This window comes from Pundamilia nyererei, unplaced genomic scaffold, assembly GCF_000239375.1.
Source record: "Pundamilia nyererei isolate P.nyererei 1_Seehausen unplaced genomic scaffold, PunNye1.0 scaffold00181, whole genome shotgun sequence".
NCBI lineage: Eukaryota > Metazoa > Chordata > Actinopteri > Cichliformes > Cichlidae > Pundamilia > Pundamilia nyererei.
Genome location: NW_005187582.1, coordinates 834,315 through 849,809, shown reverse-complemented (window position 1 = coordinate 849,809; position 15,495 = coordinate 834,315). Strand labels below are relative to the sequence as shown.

The 15,495-nt window shown below is 41.5% G+C and overlaps 1 protein-coding gene across 3 annotated transcripts in view; it reads left to right on the top strand.

Annotated features, from left to right (window-relative positions):
- Positions 1-15,495, top strand: part of serinc4 (serine incorporator 4) — a 39,593-nt gene that overhangs the window by 4,056 nt on the left and 20,042 nt on the right. Inside the window, exons 1-7 of one of the 3 annotated variants that reach the window (XM_005746686.2) lie at positions 96-560; positions 5,742-5,909; positions 6,269-6,447; positions 9,745-9,824; positions 10,155-10,248; positions 12,565-12,776; positions 13,389-13,484. In XM_005746686.2, coding sequence (XP_005746743.1) covers positions 447-560; positions 5,742-5,909; positions 6,269-6,447; positions 9,745-9,824; positions 10,155-10,248; positions 12,565-12,776; positions 13,389-13,484 — 943 coding nt within the window. In that variant the 5' untranslated portion in view covers positions 96-446. Of the gene's footprint in view, positions 1-95; positions 571-5,741; positions 5,910-6,268; positions 6,448-9,744; positions 9,825-10,154; positions 10,249-12,564; positions 12,777-13,388; positions 13,485-15,495 lie in introns of those variants that run through there. The other 2 variants (XM_013914252.1, XM_005746687.2) reach the window with 2 other exon arrangements.

The following is a 15,495-nucleotide window of genomic DNA, read 5'->3' as shown; positions in this document are numbered from 1 at the left end:
CTCCTTCTCTCCCTCCCCCTCCTCCTCTTCGTCATTTCTCTCCCACTCCCTCCTCCCCTCACACACTCTCTGCCTAATCTGACTGGGGGAGAGAGGGAGGGCACCGGGCATTCGCCACCACCTCTCCCTATTTTCTGGCAGCGCCTAACTCGGCAGCAGAGCCAAAGCACGCAGGATATGGGCGAAAAAACAACTGATTCCTCTGTGAGGCTGGACTGAGAGCAACACAGCTCTCATGTCTCATCTGCAGAGAGCCTAGTTGGACTAGATTTACCGCTAATCCAGCATAAGAGAGCGCGCAGAAACAAGCTGCCGGACTGTGCATCTTTCCTTTTATTTCATTTTGTTTAAAAACCCATTAGACGCTGCGTTCTGGCCTCTTTGAGGATGTGAGGATGCCATCTTTGTAGGCACTTAGAAAAAGAAGCCGCTTGTGCTGGACGTTCATGGCCAAATGTAGGGTGGTGGCGGCCGAGGAAAAGCAGTTCACGATGTCGGCCACTCAGGGGATGAACCGCAGCGGGGTCTACAACTACTTCCTCAACATGGTGGCCTATCAGGTGAGAGCTGGTGAGCAGCAGCACAGCTGGAGTCTGTTTGAGCCTTTTTCAGTGTCAGTTTAGTTTGTAATGCATTCAACTAAAGGAATTTACTCATGAGATGATTGTGCATACTCACTGAAGTGCTTTTATCCAGTCAATTAGATTCACTGTAGCTATTAAGAGTTTTCTGTAGCTGTATTTGTTTTTATTAAAAAGTAGAAGGACAGTAATGTAGAAATAATCAGTTACAGGACGCAGAAACATATTAACGTGTAAGGAGCTTTTTTAATGTTGTTGCTGGTCCCAGGTCAGCATTGGACATATATTGTACAGATGCTATAGACATGTGTAAATATTACTCTGGACAATAACTTTGAGCCAGTGCTGTTAAACAATAAATGTACGTGAGTGAACTACAAGCTTTTTTACTGACTGTTTGCAGTGCTGGCATCCTACTGCAGCAGTGCACTCTTTCACTGCAGACTGCATGGCTACATGTTTGATTTTTCTCACCAGTGACAATGGGACTCAATGCCTCATTGCAGTGTTGAGACGTAGCCCGAGATCCAGATTTGTTCATTTGCTCAGCAGTATAGAACTAAAGAACAGTTTTTTTCTTCGGTAGCAGCGGCGTTGTCTTCGGTTTAGTAATGTGCAACATGATACTCTGAACATTCTGCATCATTCGCCTTTATGTTGCTCTCCATTAGTGAAAGGTGATTTACTTTTGGATTTTGGGTTTGAAGCTGTATTTGGCCTGTTTATCATAGAACCACAGACCTGTTGAAAGCAGTCCTGTTTCCATACATCCATACTTTACTTAATGTTACTTCCAAACGCTCCCAGTGGGGGACAGGTCTGAGGTGCAGGTTAGAGTATGTGCAGAATGAGGTTTTGGCATTATCTGTCTGAAATAAGCAAGTCCTTTGCTAAGAACACATCACATTAATAGCAGCTTATGTTAGCTTATGGGGCTTTCATGAATATGCATTTATCAATGTTATGTGGACCTGTGCACCCACACCATGACGGATTGTGCACTGGTAGAAACCCGGAAGGTCCCGCTCCTCTTTAGCTCAGAGAAGAAAGCCTGCTTGATTTTCAGGTCACTTTCCTCCTTTGCTACACTTCATGAATTACCTTTAGGCCAGGATCAGCTGTATTTCTAGATTGTTTTTATGTAGGTTGTCTTATTTCTTGGTTTGCATGTGTGGTAGAATTTTAACCTGGATTTGTGCAACAACGAACTGTGTTCATGACAGCGCTCCTGAACCTGTGCAGCAAGAATACTGAAAGGAAAAGAGTTCATATTACTCTTATATAAGATATATTTCAGGGAGTCTCAGTAAAGTCAAGTTGTCCCAGTTTGTGTTCGGGAAACAGAGACCCGCTCTGCTTTTGATAAAGCATATAGTTAGGGACGGGTCAGGTGACCCTGAACCATTCGCTAGCTTTGCTGCTGTGTATGCAGGGACGTTTCCCATGATTCAGTGAGTATCCCCATAGGGGACTGTCTTATCATTGGGGTTCTTTCTTTTCTGTAAAATATAAGGTCCTGTCAGATCCATGTTGTACAGTTGGAGCTTTATAAGTGCATGGAGGCTCAGCATTAGATTTCAAACTGTGCACATGGGTTTCTGTGGATTCTGTAAAGCTTTAATGTTCTGCAGGATAGTTCATGTAGTTCTTTACTTTATCACACTGAGAAATGTTCTGTTGTTGAACAACTTGCCTTTTCACAAAGCAGCGAAACCCTTCCCACCACCTTGTTGCTCTTCCATTAAGGTGAAGCCCTCAAACCTCAGTGGATGAAAATAAAATGCAAAGGACATATTATAAGAAATATACATAGATTAAAATACATAAACTTGACAGAGGTCCTTTTGCGATACAAAGTGAAAGGCAGATGTGGGTCAGGATTAGCACTTAATAGTTGGAAAGGTGCAGATGAGATCGACATCATGTAGAAGTAACACGTTGAGTGACTCCTGTGTTTCTGAAATTATATTCTTACATTTGTGATTTGACAGGACAACCTGGCTCATTTATGCAAACGTCCATGAATGCCTGAATGAAGACTCCGTCTCTATCTCACAAACTTCTCCACGTTTAGTCTTCACTCTGTACCTAACAGTCTGTGGTCTGCCCTGAATATGCTGTGTGACCCACTCTTTTATTTGGCTGTTTTTAAATGAAAGTGATTATTCATGTTTTTGGTTTAATCTCCATCCATGGCCCAACTTTGCTCTGTGACCAGTAATCCTGCATTATGAACCTTAAACTAGGCCACAGGGCAGACACCTGGCTGTCTGTAAGGTGGCTCAACTTATAAACCTTTTTTATAAATTCTATAAAGTTTCCCTTTTGTTTATGTGTAGTTTTCTTTATTCCATCAGAAACATCTGCACTTCTTTATTATGAACAGTTCTGGTTTGTTCAGAATGCAAAAAAGGACAATTTACATCTGATGCATTTATGGTTTCTCATGCTCTGCATGCTGAGAGATGGTTTTAGGTGTTCAGTTTACAAAGTAGTTTATTTTGTGATTATCAAGTGACTTGGAGTTATTACAGTATCTCCATGCTTCTCTTTGGGCCGTCAGACCATCAGTCAGACCATCAGTCAGAGTGCAGATAAAAGCACTTTTATTAACAAATCTACAACTTGACTAATAGACAAATAAACAATAAGCATGTAAATGTGTACAGTATGTAAGAAAGTAAACAGAGAGGTGGTAAACAAGCTGGTTTAAGTGACTGTGCATGTGGTTGCTGGTGTCTGATGGGCGGGTCTGTTGCAGATCTACTGTATTTTCCCACATAATCATCTCTGGGAGGTTGGTCTGAAGAAGAAAACCTGAGTGACAGTTCTCTGGGTGAAAGTGTGTTGCTGGTGTCAGAGGTCAGAGGGAAATGGTCAGACTGCTTTGAGCAGACATTGAGGCAGCAGTAACCACCTGTTAGAACCGCGGCATGTAGAAGAACGTCTTTGAATGTACGATGTTAAACTTTGAAGCAAGTGGGCTGCAGCAGCAGAAGTTCACATTATGTGGCTCTCCTGTCAGCTTTGAACAGAAAACTGCAGCTACAGTTCACACAGAAGACTGGAAGTATGCTGCCCGCTCTGATAGCATGAATTTCTGCTGTAACATTCAGATGTCCGGGTCAGAGACAACAGGACAGCATAGATCCATGTTGTGTGGCATCACTGGCTTCAGGCTGCTGGTGGTTCAATAGTGCGGGGGATATTGTCTCGGCACCATTCGAGTCCATTAGCAGCGGCATTGTTAAAACACCACGGCCTACCTGGGTAGTGTTGCTGACCTTTACTACCACAGTGTACCCATTCTGTAGCTCAGGAGGAGCCACAGCAGTAGAGCTGGTCATCTACTAATCAGAAGGTTGGGGGTTCAATCCCTGGCTGCTGGAGAAGATGCTCACCTCGTTGCTTCCTGATTCATCATCGCAGTGTGAAGGTTAGAAACGACAAAGGAAAGAGAGATAAAGGTGCTTGGGGGTGTGTGAATGAAGCAAGTCGTATAAAGTGCTTTGAATGCTCAGAGTAGAAGAGCTCTATATACGAACCAGTCCGTTTACCATTCTGTGACGGCTGCTCAGAGCAGGACATCACACCACATCACAATAGTCTCATCAATGAGCTCACTGGGCTCCACAGTTAAAACCTTTATGATGTGGTGGAATGGGAGATTCAAGTCATGGGTGTGAATCCCAAAATCTGCAGCAAACACACATATGTACGTGTTAATATATACATATATTGTAATATAGACCAAAATCTATCTTAGAATTATAGAATTCTAATAAAGCACATATTTCTTCTTCAAAATTTAAAGTAATCTACAAAAATAGAAAAGGTAGCACCAACAAACGGAAACTGTTCCCCACAAAAATGACCAGAGCAACATCACTGACTGACTGATTTGCAGCCATGTGAGCAGTCAGTGCATAATGGAAACCCATTCTTCAGCTGGAGGGGATATCAGGAGATATACGCTCCATTTAATCGTCTTTCATCAAATCATTTTTCAGCCACTGACCAAGATTAAAGATCTATTTTGATGCAGTCTTCCCCTCAATGAGAAGATGTTGGATAATCCTCTCTGCATTATCTATCAGATTAAGACGTGCACATGATGAGTGATAATACATCTGGATTTACTCCTTTAGTATTTAGTGCAGTTCCAGTGCCTGCAAATATGCACACAGTTCACAAAGCAAAGCAGAGAAATACAATCTACAATATGAAACTACACAGTTACTACAGACAGACTGCAGAGGCTGCTGAAGCACATGAGCAGATGAGCGTGCAGGTTTCTCCTCTAGGTTTAGTTCAGGATCAGTGGACACGGGCTTACATTCAGTCATCCACAGCTCTGATTGATGAGAATCAGAACCAGCCAGATGCCAGTGGACTCATTAATCTGCCATCATTGGCAGTGTGAGACTGGGACTTTTAAATGTCTTCAGACAATTTTGCTTTTAATACTTGGATTGTGCAGATGCAGTGTTTAGGATTTTCAATCCTCCGGGTCCCTGTACCAGCAGGACACATTGTCCTGTAGAGGTCTGCTGCTCACCAAAAGGTCTGCAGAGATGTGGAACAGCACTGGGAGTTCAATCCATGCATCGATAGTAAACTCTGCTTAACGTAAACTTAACCATACAGCACGATTCAACACTGCAGTGCCCACTACAGAAAGTCTTCAACTTTCAATGAGTACTAAAGCAGTTTGAAACTACTCCAAATACCCGTAAAGTAAATTAGAGCTTAAGGATCAAGAGTTCTCCTGTTGTTGAAAGGCAACAAATTTATGGAGCTCATAGTAGTTCATGGTTTTCATTTTTCAGCACTCTGGACTGAATATCAGTGCACATCATTTCTACTCTGCTGTCTGACCTCATGCATCACCCACGGCCGTCAGATGCTCTTTTGACTCAGGAGATGCTGTGTGCCAGAAGTGACCACATGCCAAAGATTTTATTTTTCTAACTTTATCTCCACTTGTTGCAGCATGCAGTGTATTTACTAACATATTACACGTTTCAGATCAAGTGGGATTTTGGTGAAATACAGTTCACATCTTCTCAGCTGCTATGTGTGACAGTTGTAACAGCAGACAGAAATATGTCCGTGGCCTGTGTGCTGTTTGGATGCTGAGCTGCCTCTTCTCCTCCTCAGATATGCTGCTGCTGTGGGCCGGCTCCCTGCTCGCTCTGCTGTGCCTTCTGCCCTCCGGTCAAATCCTCCACCAGCACGCGGGTCATGTACACGCTCTTTCACATAATGAGTTGTGCGGTCTCCTGCCTCATGCTGTCCCGCACGGTCTCCGAGCTCGTCAGGGAAAATGTGAGTGTTTGCTCAGTTGTTCAATATGTTACCAGTGCGCTTTATACAGTGCAGCTATTCTGACTCCATACACAAAGTCCACAGTCATGAGTGAATTCAAACCCCAATGAACAATGTGAGAAACATTAAATAAAGTCATACAGAATAATAACTACTAAACATTATTATTCTGTACGTAGTTCTGCAAATAACTGCTGCAGGTAAGAGTTTCAAGAACAAAAGAATAAATAAACCAAATTATTTGTCTTATATTGAAGAGCTGTGTGAATTTAATGTGTAGACGAAAATACACTGAAGAGTCAGTCAGTGTGGAGAAGCACCATCTCTGACGTCATCATGAATGTGACGTGTCACTTCAGGTGCCTTTCTTCAACGTGGTGTGTGACCAGGCGCACGGCGGGGGCCACTGTGAGATGCTGGTGGGCTACTCTGCGGTTTATCGCGTCTGCTTCGGCACTTCCTCTTTCTACCTGATGATGGCGATGTTCCTCATTGACGTGAAGTCCAGTCAGGACTTCAGAGCACTCATACACAATGGGTCAGTGTGAAGTGTTACACGTGAGCCTTTTTCCACATTTCAGCACCAACATGTTACAATGAGTGACAAGAAGATACACGTACAGACTGTTAGAGGTTAATAATGTAGTTCACCAATCAATCAATCAATCAATCAATCAACCAATAGCTATTTGTAGGAGTGTTCCCAATCTGGGCCTAAAAGTAAAATACCGTATGTTTGTCCAAACAACTCTATCCAATCCAATCCAACTTTATTTATATAGCACTTTTAAAAACAACAAAGTTGACCAAAGTGCTTTCCAATAATAAAACAGAGATAGCAGTTAAAAACCATACTTTAAGCATACAATGAAATCAATAAACAAAATAAATATATAATTAAAAAAGATAAAAATAAATCAGTGTATATATTAAATATCACAACATGAGTAGAATAAACAATAAGATATACAATGAATAAGATTAACAAGGTAGAAAGATTAAGAATGATCAACAGCTGACTAAAAAACCGACTACAAACTGACTCTGATAATACTCCTAGAAAGCCTTTGAAAAAAAGTGTCTTTAAAAGTGATTTAAACATTTCAAGTGTTGGGGCCAGCCTGATATGGAGGGGCAGTTTGTTCCATAGTTTGGGGGCCACAACAGCGAAAGCTCGGTCCCCTCGGTGTTTCAGTCTCGACATGGGGACAGCAAGGAGTGACTGGTCAGATGATCTGAGAGATCTTTGTGGAGTGTATTGGTGTAAAAGGTCTGACAGGTAAGACGGAGCCAGGCCATTTAAGACTTTAAAAGCAAGCAATAAAATTTTAAAATGAATTCTAAAATGGACAGGCAACCAGTGTAAGGAGGCAAGAACAGGGGTAATGTGCTCATGTTTGCGTGTCCCTGTCAACAGGCGAGCAGCAGCATTCTGGACCATTTGCAAGCGCGATAGTGAAGCCTGATCAATACCAATATAAAGTCCATTACAATAATCAAGGCGAGTGGTCACAAATGCGTGCAAAACTCTCTCCAAGTCACAAAAAGAAATAAAAGGTTTTACTTTAGAGAGCTGCCTCAACTGAAAAAAGCTTTTTCTCACCACTGTATTTACTTGTTTGTCCATTTTAAGAGCTGTGTCAAATTTTACTCCAAGGTTGGTGACAATTGATTTGACACACGATGTAAGAGGACCCAAGTCAGATGGAGGGACACCAGATCCACTCGGCCCAAATATAATGACCTCAGTCTTCTTTTCATTAAAGTTTAAAAAATTCAAAGCCAGCCATGCTCTGATATCCTTAAGACATTCTAAAATAGGCCTGAGGGGGTTAGGGTCATTGTGTTTCAGCGGTAGATAAATTTGACAATCATCTGCATAAAAATGAAATGAGACTTTATGTTTTTTAATAATATGGCCAAGGGGAAGTAAATAAAGACTAAAAAGAAGGGGCCCAAGGATGGATCCTTGAGGTACACCACATGGGAGGGGGGCAGAAGATGAATGAAATTTACCAAATGAGACTGAAAAACTTCTATCAGAGAGGTATGACTTAAACCACTCCAAGGCAGTGCCTCTAATTCCAACATGATGTTCTAGACGATAAATCAAAATATTGTGATCGACTGTATCAAAAGCTGCTGTGAGATCCAAAAGCACAAGTAAGACAGACTTGCCAGAGTCAGCAGTTAGTAAGATATCATTAAAAACTCTCAAAAGTGCAGTCTCTGTGCTGTGAAGTGCTTTAAAACCAGATTGAAATACCTCAAAAATGTTTTGACTCTCTAAAAAAGTCTGCAGCTGTGAGCACACTTCTTTTTCTAAAATTTTAGAAACAAAAGGAAGCTTTGAAATAGGTCTAAAATTACTCAACAAAGAAGCATCCAAGCCAGGGCGTTTCAGCAGAGGCTGGACCACTGCCTGGACCACAACTCTACACTTTACAAAAGTGACAATCTATGATGTAAACAGTCGTGACCACAAAGAAAAAACAGTAAATGAGAAGGCGTGTCCAAACTTTTCAATGGTAGTGTTTGTGTATTTTATACATATTATTCTATCTATTTACACTATACATAATACATACATCTCTGTATAGATATTAATATAAATACACACTATAGGAATATGTCCTAACTACATACAGACAGCAGGATATAAAAGAGAAATGAAGCATTGTGTGAAGGTTATGAGCAGGGACAGAAGGTGATGTGTCATGTGACCTGTGCAGGTCTTGTAAAGAAGGCAGATTGGAGTCAATCATGTTTCAGTTAAAAATACTCAAGAAAATATTCAGTTTGTACATTTTGTAATGTTTTCTTATTCACATTAACAATCAAAAGCATAACGCAGGATATTATTGTAACACTGTTATGCAAGTGCAGCAGATCTGACCTAAATGTGCACCGCCTGCTTTTATGTGATTTCCTTGAATATTTAAATTAGACTTTAGGAGTGTGTCCTCACACACGCCTTTAAATACTCCAGCCTGTACCTACTGAAAGCTGCTGCTCTAATTAAAGCTCTTTGTTGTTGCACTTTCCATTGCAGTGCAGTCGATTATAGCTGTGACGTAACTCGGATTAGGATTTGACAGACTGGATTGCTGCTTCTCTCTGGTATAAATAAACTCACAGGAGTCTTAGTAGTAGCACAGTGAAAGGTTACAGCTCTAACAGTGGCCTGCAGAGCACCGAGTACCCTCGTTCTTAAAGACCAGACGCAGACACATAAACAGTGTTTGCACGGAGGAAAAACTTACTGTGCTCATCAACGTGCACCTCCCTCTTTGGGAGTTTATTATTTGTGTTTCAATTGTTTTTCTTGTTAAATAAAGTATTTATCTGAATGTATGAGGCCACTAAAGTCAGTACAATGAATTTCATTTCTGAGGAAACATGAGCAGCACACAAGCATTTTAAAATTCTGCACAGAGACATTCAGTCTGTAGCTGGAAGAAAATCCAATAACATAAAACATGTAATGTTCATGTTGGTAGCAGATGCTGTAAATCTTTACAACAGCAGCTTGAGTTTATGCTGATTCTAATTATTAGTTCAAAAACACACCACAGTGAATATATTTTCATTCCACATCAGATGAATAAAGTAAGTTTGAGCAAACAAGCCGATTTGGAGCTCAGAAGTCTGCAAAAGGTACGTTTTTTGCTGTTTCTGTTCTTAGTATCAGAAATGAGTGGGTTTGTAGGTGCAATAGAGAAGTAATACAGCACTTAAATTAGTAAAAATTACAAAATCGTTGGAAAAAAGCTTTTATATTGAAGGTTTAAAACCCCCCAAAAACTAACAGTTCCTTTTTTCTTTCTTTTTTCAGCTTCTGGTTCCTTAAGTTCATCACACTGCTGGGAATGTGCACTGCTGCCTTCTTCATCCCAACAGAGTCCTTCCTGCATGGTGAGAAACTTTTCTATCAGGCTTTTCATTGGAAGCAAATCCATCCTGAGCAGATATGACCTTCCTTCTAAACCCTTCTAGGGGGCAGCAGAGATCTGCTCCTGAGCACTATCGAAACCCTGCAGGGCATTCATCACCGGGCCATAAATCTCTGCAGCTCGGTTTCACTTTGTTTAGGGACAATAAATATGCTGAAACAAGTTTGAGATCACAGCCAGTTTATTATATACAGGTTGCTCTTGTTTTTCCTTTCCTGTTAACTGCTTCCTCTGTCATCTTGAAATAAATCACTCAACGATGGCGCTTCTCTCTCTCTTTTACCTGCCTCAGCTTGGCATTATGTTGGTGTGGTGGGAGGATTCGCCTTCATCTTGATTCAGCTCATCCTCATCACAGCGTTTGCACATACCTGGAACAAGAACTGGTAAGACTAAGACTGTCCTACAGAATCACCTAATGTGTGATTTTATGTTGTGAAATGAAGAAGACGAACTCGTAGCTGTGTGGAATCACTCATTTGACAATCATCCAAAACAAGGACACACTTACACCGTCTGTGGGGATCTTGACGTTGTTAAAAAGTGTGTCATTAACTTTGTGTTTGCTGTGTTGCTTGTGTTTTGCTGACATCATAATGCGTCTTTGCACGATGAAACTTTATGAAAAAACGATTCATGACCTGGAGCACATCCAGCAGCTCTGGGATGCCTCGGTGCAGTGCTGGATGAGAGCGAATCCCTGCAGTCAGATTAAACATCTGGAAAGACTGAATCCAGAGGAGGAGCGCCACATGGTGTTGGAATGACATGTTTTCTTTGTTTCGCAGTGAACACACATTTTTGGTTTTCAGCATAACACAAGTCCTTCACAAAACAAACAATACACACAATCACATCTATTTATTTCTGTAATCTGCATATTTACGAGAGAAATGGAAACATTTTGGATAAAGCTTATAAATTGGGGATGTGCAGCATATACTGCTTTATCATCCTTCTGGACACTAATGTGCATCATTTCCAAACTGAACATAGTGTTGTGTTATTTAAGAAAAGCCACTGCGCTCATACATTTGTATACAGCTGGACTTGTCAGACCTGTAGCATCCATCTCTTGTTATGTACGGTTTCTGGGTCCTTTGCAGCTTCTTCCAGCCTCGTGTGAAGCCAGTGCTGATGATTCATTTCTGTCCTGCAGAATAACTCAAATCAGACTCATTCAGCACCAGCTAAGTAAAACAGAGTGCTGCTTCTTTTTTATTTGCTTTTTCTGTGGGTGAAACATGCGACAAACAGCAACCACACGTCTGTCTTCAGACGTCTGGAGTAGTTCAAACCAAAAGTATTCAGTTTGCTGTGATCAAAGAAAATCATCCAGACCTCAAATATTCAGGAAAAGAAGGACGTGTTCATGAATTTTGAACAGTTTCCGAGTGACTGGAGAACCGACGGACTAAGAAATAATAATTCTGTTGGCACTTCTATCCTCTCTGTATCCTTTCTGTCATGTCCTCATTTATCCGTCCAGACGTATCCCAGATGTTATTTACTGTATCCAGCTGTTGCGGCTGCCTTTGTCGTCAGGCTCAGCCACCTCTGAACTCTGATGAGTTGTAGCCACGACAGCTAAGAGGATTTATTCATTCAGGCCTTTTCTGAGGCCACTGCAGACAGGCAGAAAAGCCTCTTTCTCTCTTTACAATGACGTGGAGTTTTCATTCACCACTGTCTCTCCAGTCTTGGTTTACAGGTCAGAAATGTTACCAAATATTCTTTGGTTCACAGCTGCAGCACCTGGCAGATATCTCTTTGCATTATCAGCTGACTCCAGTGTTATTCTTACTGTCTTCTCAATCCTTGGCCTCACCACTGTGAGTCCTAAATACCCGACTGACTCAGTGACTGTGTGAGATATTCTGAATTCCATCTTAATAACAATAACAGTCACACATTTGATTTATAGGTGCCTGTATAAAACCCCAAGGTCACCTTGTGTTGGTACAGCAAATTAAAAACATGTACACAATTAAACGAAAATCAAATACACACATAAAACTATACAAACTAATGAAAGTAACTACAGACTGAGACCGTGTTATAATGAAGGCTCTGAAACCTTTTCCATAGAAAATCACATTCACTTCTAAACATAACTTTAGGTTTACTTTCAGCTACATGCTAAAGATGCTAAACATGTTCACGTCAAAGTAGGCTGTATACATGCATTCTGTCTTCCAGTTGTTTTCCAGTTGTGTGAGTTTAAATCTCCATAACAAGAGGTTTGAACCACTAACCACCGAGTTCTACCCATGAGGATGGCAAGGAGAGCAAATGTTACTGTACATGTCATTTATCCACAGTTCATGTATATGATGCAGATGTGCAGACTAAGAGATTCATCTTTAATGTTTATGGACCTTAGCAGAGGAAATGTTCTTACAGTCCCAGCTGGTGTTATTAATGGCTCAAAGCCCAGCTCTGCTTTGGTAAGCATACGGTTCAGGTGTGATGTGTTCAGTCAAAACAATACAGATCTGTTGTTTTTAGTGTTAACAGGTAAAACAACAGGGCTGGAATAAACTCTCAGTTAAAAATGAAGCCTGATGTAATAATTGGATGCCACTTTCCCACCAGCTTCCTTGTCTCGCCAAATTCAAAGTGGAATAATCCCTCGTGCAGTGGAACACCGTGACACTTGAATATGAACTCAGTCAAGCTCTGACGATCATCTGTCCTCTCAGGTTGACTGGAGCAGCAGAAAACAAGCGCTGGTACCTGGCGGTAATGTGCGCCACCCTGTTCTTCTACACCATCGCCACTATGGCCTTCACCTTCATGTACAAGTACTACACCCACCCCATTGCCTGCCACTTCAACAAAGTCCTGCTGTGGATCAACCTGGGACTCTGTGGTCTCATGTCCTTCATTGCCGTCACACCGTGTGTGAAACAGAGTGAGTCGATGAAACACGCTCACGGCAACAAATCTGCAAATAACACTTAGTCCACATCCAGCTGTGCAAACATACACCTGTTGAACGGAGAGCTGATGTAAGCTAACATTATCTGCTTCTCCCATTAAACCAGACGTGCTTTGCCTACACATGTCTGGGCTTCAGGATTAAACACAGGCCTGTACTTTCAGACAAGTACAGGTAATGGTATTGGTACTTTACATGAGTATTTACATTTTGTGAGAGTTTATGGACTCTAGGAATACACATCAAGACTTTTAACTCCACTGCATTTATCACACAGCATGAGGTAGTGTAGTGTGCATTTGTACTGTGCAAATCTGTAGTTTGGTAAAAAATCTTTATATTCTATATTTATAAAAATATTTATAAAAATAGAAAAATAGACACTATATGGAATGGAGGACAGTTACATCCTGGTCATTGTGCTGGGACAACAGTAGCGTTGCCAGGTTTGATGGTTCTTTATAGCAGTTTGAAGTGCTGAGCTGAAGGTTTCTTCCTCGAGATGAAAAATAATCATGGCCAGACTTTTCAGGACTCCCCTTTGAGAACTTTTGTACCATCCTCTGTCTTTCTCTCTGTCTACAGAACAGCCTCGGTCTGGGCTCCTTCAGGCCTCCATCATCAGCTGTTATGTCATGTACCTCACGTTCTCTGCACTGTCCAGCCGTCCACCAGAGAAAGGTACGGTAAATAATCAAACGCAGAGCAGAAACACAGAGATTGCTCGGCTGAGACACTGACACAGAAACGTGGACTTTCCCCTTACATGCCGATTAAAAGAGAAACGTGCAACAAGTTCCCACACATGCACCTGGATCTCTTCATGCTTTTTTCTTCAGAGCTGCGATCGATCAATGTGGTTGGATTAAATGACACCTGCGTAACGTGATGAGGGTTTTAAGGGTTGTCTTCCTGCAGCGTTTCTCTGCATAACTGCGATGTAGGGATTGAAACAATGCACAAATTTAAAAACTGAAAGTGTAACACTCACAGAGGAAGATGACCCAAATACAGGACAAAGACGGGAAGTACAAGATTCAGTACAAATAATCCATCTTCAAAATAAAAAAGGAAGTAACTAAGACAGAGTAATGCACAGAGACATGGAGGCAGACGAGGCCTGACAGCTTGCGCTATACCAGGATGTAACCCTAACCCTAACACATACACATACTCCTCTATAATTTGCCTTTCCGTTTTCCCAGTGACTCACCTGTTGGCTCCAGGTAAAACAAAGACCCTTCACATAACAGAGACATGAGAGCAGCAGCTTATCACACGACCCAAGTCTTATCCAAGCTTTACATCTAAATGTGTCTGAATCATACATGGATGCTTTGACAATACTGGCTGGTAGAGTCGTTACACAAACACAGCTGTCCCGATGAACAGCAAAGTGCAGGGTGATGTAAAGCAGGCGTCCAGGAGGAACCAAAGTACCAATGCATCCCTCATTAAGTGTAGCAGTTCGATGTTTTTAGTCCATTTTTGCTACTTCTGGACTCGTTTGGTTAAATACTGTGTGTTTTTAGTCAAAGGTAAAACATCAATAAAGTCAAAATGGGTTCACGATTTGAATCTAAATAGCTGTTATTTTACACAAATGTTGGAGAAATCTAAATTTGTTTGTGTTGCTATTTTATGCTCTTATTCCAGAAAAGCCATAAATTGTATCATAACTTCGACAGACTGCATGATGTCACCCACGGTTTAAGAACTCCAGTCTTTGAAGTCTAAATTTTAGCGTTAATTTCATCACCACCTTGTTTTTAGGTGACAGAAATGAGAATTTATTCAACAAGAGGGTGTAGTTCAACTCTGACAGGTAATGCTAGCAAGCCTGCGAGCGAAGTGTTTATTGATATGATCGGAACGCAAGGTTTGTGGACATGCTGTCCCAGACAGACTTCAGTTAGCAGCATGATTGTCTACAGTCCATATTAGCTGCAGTGATGCTTAGCAAACACATAGGGGCTATAGCTGCCTATAGCTGTGAAACCAGTGAGTTATGTAAAACTTTACTCTCTGTACAATTATCACAAAGTATAAAGGCAAAGGCATGTTTTCATGCTGAGGCTCTGTTGCAGCCACCTTTGAGTCATCGTCTGCCATCGTTGGTGCTTTGGCATAATCTGGCATACACTTGCAGTCCTGGACGGACTCTCGCTACTTTCTGTTGCTGTTTAAACACATTATGGGTAAATGTCAGAACTCATTGAAACATTTGAAACCCTCACTGAAGGCCCAGCAGAAAAGTTCCACATCTGTTTTCTAAATGAAGATTGTCGCTTTCTTTAAGGTCACTCAGCAGACTGTGAGCTGTGTCATGTTTGAAAATGTTCTCGGTAATCGGCTGTTATCCACAAGGACAAACTATAGGTGTGTTTGTGTGTGTAGGAGAGGTGTGTGAGAGCTCAGAGGCACTCGGGCAGCTCGGGACGCTGCAGCAACATGTTGAGAAAATATGCACTCTGAGTTTGTTATAAAAACAACTTTTCAACACAGACTGGGAACCACACACAGACACACACACATACTTACACACTGTAATAGTTAATTCCCACTTACTGTGGCTGAGTTTCCTTTAATTCATGGATTGACCTGTCATGGAAACGTCTCCAGAAGGGAAGTGTGTGTGTGTCTGTGTGTGTCTGTGTGTGTGTGTGTGCGTGTGTGTATGTGTGCGTGCGCG